Source organism: Pipistrellus hanaki, assembly GCF_964339955.1.
Source record: "Pipistrellus hanaki genome assembly, chromosome: 6".
NCBI classification, from domain to species: Eukaryota; Metazoa; Chordata; class Mammalia; order Chiroptera; family Vespertilionidae; genus Pipistrellus; species Pipistrellus hanaki.
In genome coordinates this window covers 5,857,881-5,870,089 of record NC_140508.1, presented here as the reverse complement: position 1 = coordinate 5,870,089, position 12,209 = coordinate 5,857,881, and the positions used below count along the sequence as shown (strand labels likewise).

Sequence of the window (12,209 nt, the reverse complement as noted above, 5' to 3'; positions counted from 1 at the left end):
AAATTCACCTCTCAAAAGAAACTTTAGTTGTTGTCCTGTTGATTTTGGCTCTGTTGACTAACGAGTTTGCCGACCACTGGTCTAGGGTGTCCTGGGTGGGGCCACCACGGCTCAGAGGGCCAGATGGGCTCAAGCGCTGACAGGGCTCAGGGGTGGGGGTTGTGTGGGGGGCAGACGGCCACAGGAGCGCTGTCTCTCAGACTGGGCATTCTCTTCGGAGAACCGCAGCGGCGCAGGCAGGACCCAGACACGCAGCACTCACACCACGCAGCCCTCGGAGGGTTTATTCGTGCATGTGGCGGCCCCCACCGCAGCAGCTCCTGTCCCCATGGCACCCGGAATGCAGAGGGGAAGATGGGGAGCCGGAGCAGGACAGCCACCGGCCTCCAACCTCTGCAGCCGTGGAGAGCGAGCCCGTGCCGAGTCCCCGAGTCCCGCCCAAGGCCGTGTCCATGCTGCGGCCGGGTTTCCGCTCACGTAGAAGGTGCTGGAAGAGGGCAAAGTGCAGGCACAGTGGCCGCCAGCAGTCGGGCCGGGCCCAGCACGCCTACCAGTTGTTGTCCCAGCCCTCGTCCACCTGGGCAGCCTTCGGGGCGGCCTTCCTGGCGCTCTTGGGCCGGCCCTCCCCGCCACCGCCCCAGGCCCCCCCGCCATCGCTGTTGTCACTGTTCTTGTGGTTGGATGGGGAGCCCGAGCCCCACACGTCCCAGCTGTCCGAGCTCCGCTTCTCGGCCGAGGCGTCGGCGCACGTCCAGCTGTCGCTGCTCGGGGACCTGTGGGCCGCGGCGGGGTCGGTGCTCCCGAAGGTCTCCCAGAAGCTCTGGGGGAGGCTGTTCTGGGAGTTGTCCCCTCCGCTGTTCTGGTAGCTCTGGTCCTCCAGGGGCCTTGGAAAGAGGGGGCCCTGAGCAGCTGTTTCTCAAGCACCTGGCCTTCCCCTGGCACCCCCTCTGAGAACGGGGACCCCAGGGAAACCCGGGCTCAGGGCTCCGGCTCGGCGCTGGCTGGAGGGACAGACAGGCCTCCCGCTGGAGCCGAGGGGCCTTGAGGGAACGGGAATGAAAACCCAGAGAGCGGAGGCCCCGCACTGTCCGGACGGCTGTGTGTGTGTGTGTGTGTGTGTGTGTGTGTGTCCCCGTCCCCAGTACACCAATGGGAACACCACAGCACATGGGCAGCAAAGCAGTGGCTTCCTGCCTGGGGCACAGGAGGCGCATCCCAGCGGGGTGGACTGGCACTGCCCACCAGGCCCTGCACAGCCACCTCCCCACCAGCTCCTCAGGGTCTTCCCAAGGGTCAAAGGAAGAGAAGGGCGGCACCCTGGGCTCTAGCAGGAAGCCTGCCCCCCAGCGCTGGGCAGCAGCTGTTCAAGGTCAAGGGGAGAACGTCAGAGCGAGGGGTGAGGGGCACCACCCAGCCACTGCACCTCTGGGCCTCCTGCACGGGGGCCCTCAGCACCCTGGACCATGGGGCGCCAGCTGCCTCCAAGGCCCGGGAGGAAAAGCCCACGTCAGGACAGGTCCTGGCATACCTGTCTGAGAGGTCCTCTGCTCTCCCAGAGAAGAAGGTGGTCACGTCCCGCCACCCCTTGCTGCCAACGCCCTGGACCTGGCAGGGGAGGGGACGCAGGTTAGACACGGAGCCCACCGACGGCCTTCTGCCCCGAACGCAGCCACAAAGCCGCCCCGCTGTCCCCACCGCTCGCCCAGCAGAGTCTGCCGGCCCTCAGGAGCAGGGAAACTCGCTGCAGGCAGAGGAGTCAGGCTGCACCCACACGCACTCTACCCCCGCGGTGAGGTGGAGACAGGCGTCCCCAGCGTGCCCAGAGGGTCCACACTCACCAGGGGACGGTCAGCGCGGCAAGAGGATAGAAGGAAAAGAAGCGACAGGTTAGCGCCTGTGCCGCGCACAGAGCGGTCTCCACACTCCTCCGGCCGGCACGGAGCCGGCTTCAGGCAGCAGCGGCCAGGGCCCGCCGCAGAGGTGACCTGGGCATGCGCGCCCGGTCCCATGGCGCCTGTGCCAGCGCTCGGAATGTGGAGACTGGCTCCAGCTGTGCCCGCATGTGGGCGGGCCCCTACCTTAAACGCCAGCTGAGACACCCCACTGGACACATCATCAAAAATCTTTCCCTCCTTCACCTGCGTGGGCCAACAGCGTCGTTAACGGGGAGCTAGGGAACGGGGGAGCCCAGCACCATTCCTAAAAGGACAGCAGCTGACCCCACCCCCACTCTGGGCTAACACTGCAGCATCTCCCCCACCACCTGGGGACGGGCACTGCCCCGAACCCCAGCCCACTGGAAGCTTCTCTTGCAGTCTGAGCCTCCTCTGTGCTACCAGCCCCTCGGGAGGGGGCCTCTCTGAACCTGGGGACACGAGGAGAGGCGGGAGCACACAGGGAAACACAGGAAGTGCATGGGGGCATGGGGAGAACATGAAGAGCACACAGGGACTCGGGGGACACGAGGAACACAGCCTGTCCACTGCGCCAGCCGCCCTGGGGACAAGGCCCACAGGGCACAGGAGCATGGCATGCGGAGGGGGTGTTACCTTCTCCTGGGCAGGTTTGAGGACATTCTCGTTCAGACTGTGGCCCAGCTCTGATGCCTGCATGAAGGACAGACGCCGTGAGAGGGAAGTCGGGGAGCTCCCAGGTGCTATGTTCACCCCAGGAGGAAGGTCAGGACAGCAGCCGCCCATTTTGCAGGAAGAGACAGTGAGCAGCCCACTGGCACACGGGACTCATGGCAGCTGTGCAGCCGTGGCCCCGAGCACCCTGACCACAGAGGCTAGACACGCTGCCCCCTCTACTCAGTCTTACGTACGGGAAGGGGCCAGGGACGGCACAAGCCCTGGGGCCCGCCCTGCCCAGCCTTCACCCCCAGGGTCTCCCCTCAGAGCCCAGTGGATCCTGTCCGGGGAAGACATCCGCCACAGCAGGTCTTCACATGCTCCCAGGGGGTAGGGGCGCAGCCTCAGCAGCCCAGCGCGAGCCCCGAGCAGAATGGAGACGGAGCAGCAGGGGCTGGCTGGGGGAGGGACAGAGCTGGAAGACGATGAAGTGGGGCAGGAGTGGGATGACGGGGCCGCGAGCAAGGCCTCAGGATGGGTGTCAGGACCTCACTCCTGGGATAAGACACCTGGCAATTACTCCATGCAAGTCCTGCCAAGTAGCTCCAGTGGATCCCAGGCCACCAGTGCCCACTGCATTCTGGTCCCCAGGCAGAAGCCCATGAGGCCAGTGTGAAGCTCGGAGCGTGAGCACACGTAAGCACAGACAGGACAGGCCACAGCAGGTGAGAGCAGAACCAAGCACAGGCCCAGCAGAGACGAGGGCATGCTGAGGGCGACACGTGGGGCCTTACCAGCTCCGGTGGCTGCCTGGAACCCCAGAACTTTACCCAGCAGCAGAGATGGAGTGGGGAGAGAGGAGAGAGCAAGGCAGTAGAGCAGTATGGGCACCCCCAAAAGCACCTCAAATCATATCACTACATCGCCCTGCCGGGGCCCCAGAGTGACACTGGAGCCCCTTTCACTGTCGCTGAACCACGTGAGTGAGGGGTTCTGGGGCTGAAAGTGGGGGCTCAGAGAAAAGTAGAGCAGGGGCCCCCGCGGCGGGGGAGAAGCCACCCCTCCCTCACTCGGGGCCTAGGGCAGCCCTGTGGCCGCCCTGGGAGGACAAGCCAGCCCAGAGCCCTGGCACCCCTGGGGACTGCAGGGACCACTAACCAGGATTTGAAAAAGAAAAGGCTGCAACCGAGACCCTGCCTACAGGAAGAGAAGGCACTGACCAGGGACACGGGACAGGAGCCAGCCCCAGGGCCCGAGGAGGCTGGCTCAGACCCAGCCCAGCCTCAGTGACGGAGCCTCCTCCCGCCCGGTGGAGCCGCCCGCTCCTTCTTGATAAGGGGCTCTGCCGGTGGCCGCAATGGACAGGGTGAGTTTTCAGCCCCGTGGGCCTCAGCAGGAGCAGCCTCTTACCCTGCCTGCCAAACCCGCGGGCCCCTGAAGTAGTGCCCGCAGACCTGAGCTCGGGGACATCCACACCCACAGGCCAGTCAGTGCCTGCTGCACACAGCATGGCCCCCTCCCGGAGCCCGGGGCCCAAGGGCACACCGGGCGTGCAGACCCCGCCGGAGTAGGAGGGTGGCAGAGCTCAGGGCGCAGCCTTCCTGTTACCTTCTGAGTTGCCTGCGATCCAAACTTTGTAGCCTGGAAAGGAAACAGAAGGGCGGACACACGTTCTGCTGGGCTCACAGCGCTGTCCCAGGCCTGCCCATGCCCCTGGGCACAGTGCTCCCCTGTAGTGGCTCCAAGGGCCCAGCCCACCAGCACCCCTGGAGGGCGGCTGAAGGCGGATGGGGCACCCATACAGTCACTGGTCCAACTGGCCTCTGGGATGTGGGGCCCCCACTGGTGCCACCCCAATCCCACCTTCATGGCCTTTGCCAGCCCAGCCGGCGCCGCCCCCTCGATGCCCAGTTCCCTAATTACTATTCTAACAGGAGAGAGGAAAAGCCTGGCCACACCCGTCCCGCTGAAAGGCCCTCGGACCTCCCGGGCCGCAGCCCTCCTGAGCCAGCTGGACCACACGGCCAAGTGGGGGTGCCACAGGGGCTTCTCTCAGGGCCGCCCCAGCCCATTCACAGTGACCCTCCCTGCAGGCCAGCCAGACGCTGCGGGCTGGCCGGGGACTCGGGACGCACTTACGCCCTCTTTAGCTGCTGAGGCGAACCTGCTGGCTCCGGTGGTGAGGCTGCTCCAGCCCTGGAGGGAAGCAGAGGCCACATCAGGCCACACACGCTGCCCAGCTCACACCGCACCATCTACTTCCGAAGGAGACCTGACCATCTCAGAGTGATGTTACTGGCAGAAGAGCAGGGCTGGACCACAGGATGGCCCCACGGGCCCACCCAAGCCCCCGCCTTAAGTCCCTCCTACAGCTCTCGATGCCTCACTGCTCTCTGAGGGGCGAGCCCAGGGCCCGGCAGAGAGACCAGCCCTGGGGCGGGTGGGGCACTACACCTCTTCTCTTTTGACTCAGGTTTCCTCCTGAGCCTCCAAACCAACTCAAACTATTTAGAAAAATAGACATCTGACTTAAACCCGCCACAGCCTTCCGCTCCCGACGAAACGCAGGGGGCTTGTGCGCAGGCGGCATACTCATCGGACAAGACCAACGCCAGCGGGTGCCGGGACGACGAAGACATAAACCCGGCGTTCTGGAGGGCAGGCATCTTTCTCCAAAGAAACTCCTACCAGGAGGCTGGCACCACAGGCCTGCTTCCCGCCCCGAGACCAGCTGAGCCTGGCGACAGGGGGTTTTAAACCACTTGCTGAGCTCATTCCTTTGTGAGTACTGTGCTGGTCAGGGGGTGTCAAGGGGCAGAGTGAGCCTCCTGCCACGCCGGAGCCAGGACCCGGAAGCTCCCTGCGGCCGCTGCACACGCACGGCACCGCGGCCTGTGGTAGCCTGCCCACATCCCCTGTGCTTCCTCCGCTTGGCCCCCTAAGACCCTGTCCCACCAGCAGCAGAGCCCTCTCCTCCCAGCAAGGCCCTCAGGTGTGTGCAAGTATTCCTATCACATCGATGCTTTGATGGAGCAACTCCAATTTTTTAAAACAGTGACTATTTCTTTGGAATACAATAGTTCGACCAGAAGCAGCCTAGGCAGGTAGGGACCATGCATGGCCGAGTGCCATCCCCGGTTTAGAGACTCTGCCACCAAACCTCATCTTTACTAGACTGGCCAGGAAAGCAGCATGAGGACAACATGGGCTGGCCGGGCAGTGCCAGCACTGGCCCGGGAGAGACGGCCCGTCAGATCCACATGGAACGTCCGTTCTTTGGAGGAAATGCACCTTGTTAACTTGAAATGTATGTTTGCTGTCAAAGTGAGCGAGTGAGGACTTCCGGGATCGGAATGACACAGGAGACGTGGTGAGGGAGAGGGAGGGACCAGCACAGGCCGCCTGGGCAGGCGCCTCCTCCCGCCGGGCGCACTCACCGAGTACAGGGACGACATGGCGCTGTTGAGGAAATCGTCCTCCTTCTTCGGAGGCGGCACGGTGTTCCCAAACCCCACGTAGCGACTCTCCGGGGCCCTGACAGGGAAACACAGCAGCCACCGCCCACTGGAGCCCCTGCTGCTGTGTCCAGCTGAGGAGCCCCACGCGGCAAGGCCACACCACCACAGGGCGCAGGAACGATCCAACACGGCAAGGGGATGGCTCCAGGGCCACCCGCGGCGGCCAGGCAGAGCCCATACAGACGCGTGTTCTCCCCGAAGTATTAGAGCCCTCCCGCTCCAGACCCCATTCCGAGCGGGCTGGCCGTCCTCCTGAGCGGCCAGACCTCCAGCTCCCCACGCCTGGGCCTCACCCTTGGTAGGAGCTGAGGTCCTCATTCAGCCAGTCCTCAAAGGCCTTGTCCGAGGAGGCGGTCGAGCTCTGCGGCTGGCCAGAGGCCCTGAAATGGAGCCTACAGTTGGTGGGCCACCAGAGGGCAGCAGATGCCCGCTGGCACCACACGGCCTCTGGGAGGTGCCGTCAGGACCACCTGGCCGCACCTGGGCTCCTCTACGAACAGCCAGGGAGCCGAGGTGGACTCCAGCTCTATCCAGAAGTTAGCTCATGCAGCCGACAAGAAGCAGGGGAGCCGGTGCGGCCTTATGGACGACCTAACGATAGGGCAGCAGGTGGGAGGACCCTGGCACCCCGAGGTGAGTGGGGAGCCTTCTGAGACCAGTCACACCCAACACCAGCCTCTGATGTCTGAGATGCAAGATGAGTACCTGCAGTCTGGGGGGTGGGCGACCCTCACAAAGGACAGGAGACCTGTGTCCTACAGAACTGCATGCATGTCACGGGCACATTCTAGAAGGATCTGCACTGGGCTAGTGCCTGAAGAGTGTGGAGAGGGCAGGCTTTCTTTCAGACACATCTTCCCTGGTTGACAACAAAAGCTTGTATTGCTTTACTCCCGGAGGTGGTTTCCCACTGCTCTGGAATAGCGCACACTGTGCTGTAACCAGGACAGCACAAGGACCCTGAGCTAAGGTCAGGGACAGCGGAGAGCAGCGGCTACCGGTAGGCAGTGGATGGCAGTGTCTTGGACTGCGGCGGGGTCCAGTTCTGCGCAGGCGATGACTCCAAAGACCATTCTCTGCCTTCGGCCAGAGCTGCCACCTGCCGAGGGAACAGGGCTTAGAGCGCAGGCCTGTGAGGGCCACTGGGGGCGGTGCTGTCCTCGCGGGCTCGGCGGCCATGGCAGAACACTGAGGCCGGCCTCCCTCTGCAGCGGTGCGGGGAGTTCTTGGTCACCTCTGTCCCCCACAGGCTCCCCTGTCCTCAGGAGCATCTTCACAAAGATGGACAGAGGTGTGGGGGCCAGTTTCCCAGGGGTGGCAAGGAAGGCTCCTCCTTCACCCCTGCTAACCACACGCCACCTGCCTCCCTGGGTGGGGGGATACAGGGAGGACGTGGTCCAGACAGGGCCACACGCCCTCTGCACGTGGGCTGGAGTCACCAAAGTCTAATGGGAGCAGCCGGGCACCACTCGTGGCCTCACCTTGTCCCTGAAGAGGGCGGCTGCTTTGCTGTTGTACTTGTCCTGCAGGGACCAGCAGGGGTCATAGTCCTCTTGAGACTCCAGGAACTGTTTGAACTTTGCATTCCCACCAGCTTTCATCTTCTCGAGCTCAATGTCCTTCCACTTATCCATAGTGACAGAGCGCACGAAGCTACAGGCCGAGGATCAAACTAGTTACCGAGTGCTTGGCGGTGAGAGCCCCCCAAACTGTGAATCAGACACGTGTGCTTCCGTGACAGAAGCGTCAGCCATGGAGCTGCGAAGTGCGGTGCTGCGCCCTCGGGGCGCTGAGCGGCAGCGGGCAGGCACTGACCTGAGGTGCACTCCGAGCCCGCGGTGCTTCCCCGAGCACTCCAAGCAGATCCAGATCCCGTAGGTCACACTCACCCACTGAGGGTTGAACGCACCACACTCAAAACACACCTGTGGAGAGAGTCATGTGCAACTTGCCCAGGTGGCTCAGGGCGACCCCAGAGCCCAGGGACCCCAGACACCCAATGGGTGGCCCCAAGAGGGAGCAGAGGAGAAGCTGGCTGGGAAGCCGACAGAGACAGGGAGGGCAAGCTCGGAGGCTGCAAGCCACTCCTGGGAGGTTCAAGAGCCCTGAACCAAAGCATGAGAAACAGACACTCACGTTGTTTCCATCTTGCACCCTGACTTCCTTAAGAGCCTTCCTGGTCCTTGGGCTGGCCATGATGCTGCGAAGAAGAAAAACGAACTTTTAATACTTACAAATAGGTCACTTCACAAAAAATCCACAGTCCGTGCAAAACGTTATAAAACACAGCTTCGGAGGAATTCCTCTAAGCCTCTCAGAAGCGACAGGGTGAGACCTCTGCTCCTGCAGGCAGATGGCGCCACTCCAGAGCTGTCTCCACTCTAAAGGCCAGGAACAGCTCGACTGCCTGGCCAAGGCAATGCGAGATCGGAAACAACACAGGCTTGCCCTCTGCTTAACCACCAGGTGCCACACTGGGTACATTATGTGGAGTCCTGAATTGGTCACTAAAGACTGACATACCAGACTGGGCTGACAGCCTTCAGACAGGGGGCCGCGTGCTCTCCCCACCAGCCCCACGGGGGGCAGGGAGGCCCTGACTGATGTGAGGAGGCTGGCTCGCAGGAGGGTCTCAAGGTAGGTCTCTGTGGGGCCATCATGAGGGATCAAGGCGACAGCATGGCCACAGTAGGGCAACCAGTCACCACATCTCACAAGGACACTGCTGGGGAACAACAGCCACACACCTTGACTAGAAAGCCATTTCTTTTCTTTATTCTTTTAATCTTTATTGTTGAAAGGTGTTCCAGATGTCCCCTTTTCCCCTCACTGGCCCTCTCCATCTTACCCCACCCTTTTTCTCTTTACAAGTTTTTTAAAATTGATTTTTTTAGAGAGAGAAGGGACCGGGAGAAATACAGATGTGAGAGCGAGACATCTATTGGCTGCTTCCTACATACCCACTGCTGGGATCAAGCCTGCAACCCAGGCATGCGCCCAGAAAGGGATTGTGCAGGCAGCCTTCTGATGCAAAGGATGATGCCCAACCCACTGAGCTACACCGGCCAGGGCCAGCCATTTGTTTCTTTGTAGACCTTCTAGCTTTGGCAAAGTTCAGCCTCCACTGGTGGCCCACTGACTTCATGAGCAGGAAAATCAAAATGATAAAAAGATTCAAGCTGGAGGCATGAGATGGGGGTCACGCACAGCTTTGGACATTAGTGATCCCCACAGGTCCTGTGTCCACCACCTGGGGTCGGGCCTGGATTCCAGGTCATCTCCACCGCCACCAGCCCCCTCTGAGTGTGTGGCCTCTCCGAAGATGGCCTCCTCTGGACTGGGAGTGGAACCTGTGAGCTGCCCCTCTGACTCACATGGCAGCACACACCGCGGGAGAACACCTGAGGGTGTCCGTGTGAGCAGTGTGCTAGCCACACCGCACACCCGCGCTGCGGGGGACGCTTCCACACCTCCAGCTCTCTGCCCTCACTGCTGCCAGCTCTCCGGTGAACAGCGCCGTGAAGCTTCAGTGGAGGCGCTGGGAAAAGCAAGAACAGAAGAATCTCCGTCCAAATTCCATCTTTACCCTGAAGCTACTCAGGGAGGGGAACCCTGTTCTCACACAGCCAAACCTAAGCCTGGAGACCAGGACTCTGATGTTCCTGAGTCCACTTCTAGGCCAGATAAAGTGAAGAAATAGAGATCTGTCTTCTGCAATTGATGGAAACAAACCAGACTTCACCCAATACTCCGTTCTGCTGCTGTGCTGGTCCCTAGAAATGAGCAGATCTGAGGGCAAACACACCAAAGCACAGTCCTGCCCAGGACCGGCCCCCAGACTGAATCCTCCTGGGTGACAGGCAGTGGTGACAGGCAGAAACGGGCTGAGACTCCTGGAGAGAGGTGCTGGTGGGTCTGAATTTACAAAGCCCTTTGCAGACCCTCATCCTCCAGCAACCACAGGAGAGCCCGTGTGGTATGGTGTGGTGTGGTGTGGTGTAGTGTGGTGTGGTGTGGTGTGGTGGGCAGAGCAGACCGCACACCTGCCGACACAGGTCCCCACACAACTCCAGTCTGGTCCACAGAATATGGGCAACAGAAGTCAGAACTGGGGGGAGCCTGCTCTGAATTCTCACTGTGTCAAATAAAGTGAAGTGAACATTTGCACAATCACTAAAGGGAAATTATGTGAAAAGGAAATTACTTAGCTTCAATTTAAAAGGAACCCACCCATTGGCAACTGGTTTGAGATGTGAGAATCCTGATTTCTCTGAAATGCTAAGGTATTGTTGTTGTTTTTTGTTAATCCTCACTGGAGATTTCCCCATTGATTTTTAGATGCAGTGGAAGGGAGGAAGGGAGCCGGAAAGAGAGAAACATCGATGTGAGAGACATAAATTGATTGGTTGCCTCCCACATCCACCCAGACTAGGGCCGAGGATTGAACCTGCAACCCAGGTACATGCTATTGAGAAGGAATCAAACCCACAACCCTTGGGTGTGCAAACCAACGCTCTAACCACTGAATCACACGGGCCAACCTGAAATGCTGTTTAACATAAACACCTCCTCCCTTTTAAAACCTTAACTATGGCCTGGCTGGTGTGGCTCAGTGGTTGAGCATCTTCCTCTTAACCAGGAGGTCTCAGTTAGATTCTGGTCTGGGCTGCAGGCTCCATCCCCAGTAGAGGGTATGCAGGAGACAACCATTAGTGATTCTCATCCCTGATGTTTCTCTCCCCCACTCCCTTCCTCCCTCTGAAATCAATAAAAACATGTTTAAAAGAAAAACTTTATTATTTATGATCCAAGAACTCCCATTTTTTACACTTGAAACCGGGATGGTCCAATGGACCTCTTTCTGCAACTGAATGTAAGCTGAACGCAGTGAGGACCCGGTTTCCTAGTTCATTAGGCTGTCAGACTGCAGAACGTTTGGTCTTACGTTAGGACTTTCTCAACATCTGAGATCCCCAGGGATGACGAAAGGACACTGGTTGGCCCTCACGTCCGTGAGGGCTGTTACCCAGGTGATAGGTAGAAAGCATCCAAAGCGCTCCATCTAAGAACAGCCCTTTCTCATTCCAATAGGCTTATTTCTCGGAAAGAGACGCCAAAACCAACCCAAGAGCCGGTTCTCGCGCCCATTCGGCACCATCAGCAGCAGGGCAGAAATATCAGGCCTGCACTAAACGAACACAATTGTGTCTCAGTTGGTGGTTTACAATGAGGTTACCAGGCCATCAGACAAGAAGCACAGTTCTCCATAAATCCACGTAAACCGGGGAATTAGAGTCCTCTCCTGGTCCCCGCCCCCAGACGATCGCCCACAGCAAAGGGCAAGAGAAGGGAACGAAAGTACTCAGGCCGCCCTCCGGACTAGCCAGGCCCCCGACACCCCCTGGGAGGCTCCGATTTAATGGACGTCCTGCAGAGGCCAGGTCCTGGGTCCGAGAGAGGGAGCAGGGGCCGGCCGGCGGGCTCAGGGTGGGAATGAAGGGCGGAGGCCTGGGGGCGGCTGCAGAAGAAGGGATGGCGGCCGGGGGCGTCGCGGAGCCGGGCCGGTGGGCGGGCGCGGGGGCTCGGGCCGCGCGCTTACCAGGCGGGTTCGATCCTGAGCACCGGGATCCGGCGGGGGTCGGCGGGGTCCGGCCGCGGTCAGGCGGCGAGCTGCACCGAGGACTCTCGCCCGCAGCCTACCCCGCCGCCACCAGCTTCCGGCTACGTTGCTCCTCGCAGAGCATCACGGGAAACCGGGGGCTGCTGGCAGGGGCGGGACTTCCGCCTCTACCCGCCAGGCCGGAAGCGCCTCCCAGCCTCCGTCGCCTTGGGGACGCGTCGCGGAAGTGGCAGCGCTAGGTCCGCACTCCGTCCTCTTCGCGCCACCTCCGCCGCGCCCTGTGCGCCCCGCAGACCCCGACGCCGCCGCGCCGGGCAGGGCTGGGCGGGGCCAGCGGCCTGTGTCTGAAAGGATGGTCCTGCGGGCTTGGGTCCGCCTGCCATCCGTACCGCGGACACGGAAATGCTTGCGCGCGCACGATCAGATGCCTGCTCAAATTAGGGTGATCTGAGGATGGCTTATGTACGAAAGGACTAATTAGAAAGGTGTGGACGGGTTTAG

General features: G+C 60.9%; 1 protein-coding gene across 9 annotated transcripts; it reads right to left on the bottom strand.

Moving 5' to 3' along the window:
- Positions 1–258: 258 nt before the first annotated feature.
- Positions 259–11,847, bottom strand: ARFGAP1 (ARF GTPase activating protein 1). 9 transcript variants are annotated; one of them, XM_084889005.1, is made up of 14 exons: positions 11,688–11,847; positions 8,225–8,288; positions 7,904–8,013; positions 7,570–7,741; positions 7,087–7,187; positions 6,382–6,468; positions 6,008–6,104; positions 4,710–4,766; positions 4,179–4,211; positions 3,365–3,394; positions 2,550–2,606; positions 1,839–2,138; positions 1,529–1,605; positions 259–884 (listed from the first exon to the last, which is right to left on the bottom strand). In XM_084889005.1, exons 2-14 carry the CDS (start codon positions 8,282–8,284, stop codon positions 548–550), a joined length of 1,518 nt encoding a protein of 505 aa, XP_084745131.1. In that variant the 5' UTR covers positions 8,285–8,288; positions 11,688–11,847; the 3' UTR covers positions 259–547. The 9 variants fall into 9 exon arrangements, with proteins under 9 accessions (XP_084745131.1, XP_084745133.1, XP_084745132.1 ...); XM_084889007.1 differs by having other exon boundaries at positions 2,079–2,138; positions 11,688–11,846; XM_084889006.1 differs by lacking the exon at positions 3,365–3,394.
- Between the last annotated feature and the right edge of the window lie 362 nt (positions 11,848–12,209).

Coding starts and splice junctions, on each gene's coding strand:
- ARFGAP1 (XM_084889005.1), bottom strand. CDS start 8,284: ATGGCCAGCCCAAGGACCAGGAAGGCTCTTAAGGAAGTCAGGGTGCAA. Junction 6,105..6,381: donor GACCTCAGCTCCTACCAAGG/GTGAGGCCCAGG, acceptor TTTCCCTGTCAG/GGCCCCGGAGAGTCGCTACG. Junction 2,607..3,364: donor CCAGGCAGCCACCGGAGCTG/GTAAGGCCCCAC, acceptor TCCTTCATGCAG/GCATCAGAGCTGGGCCACAG.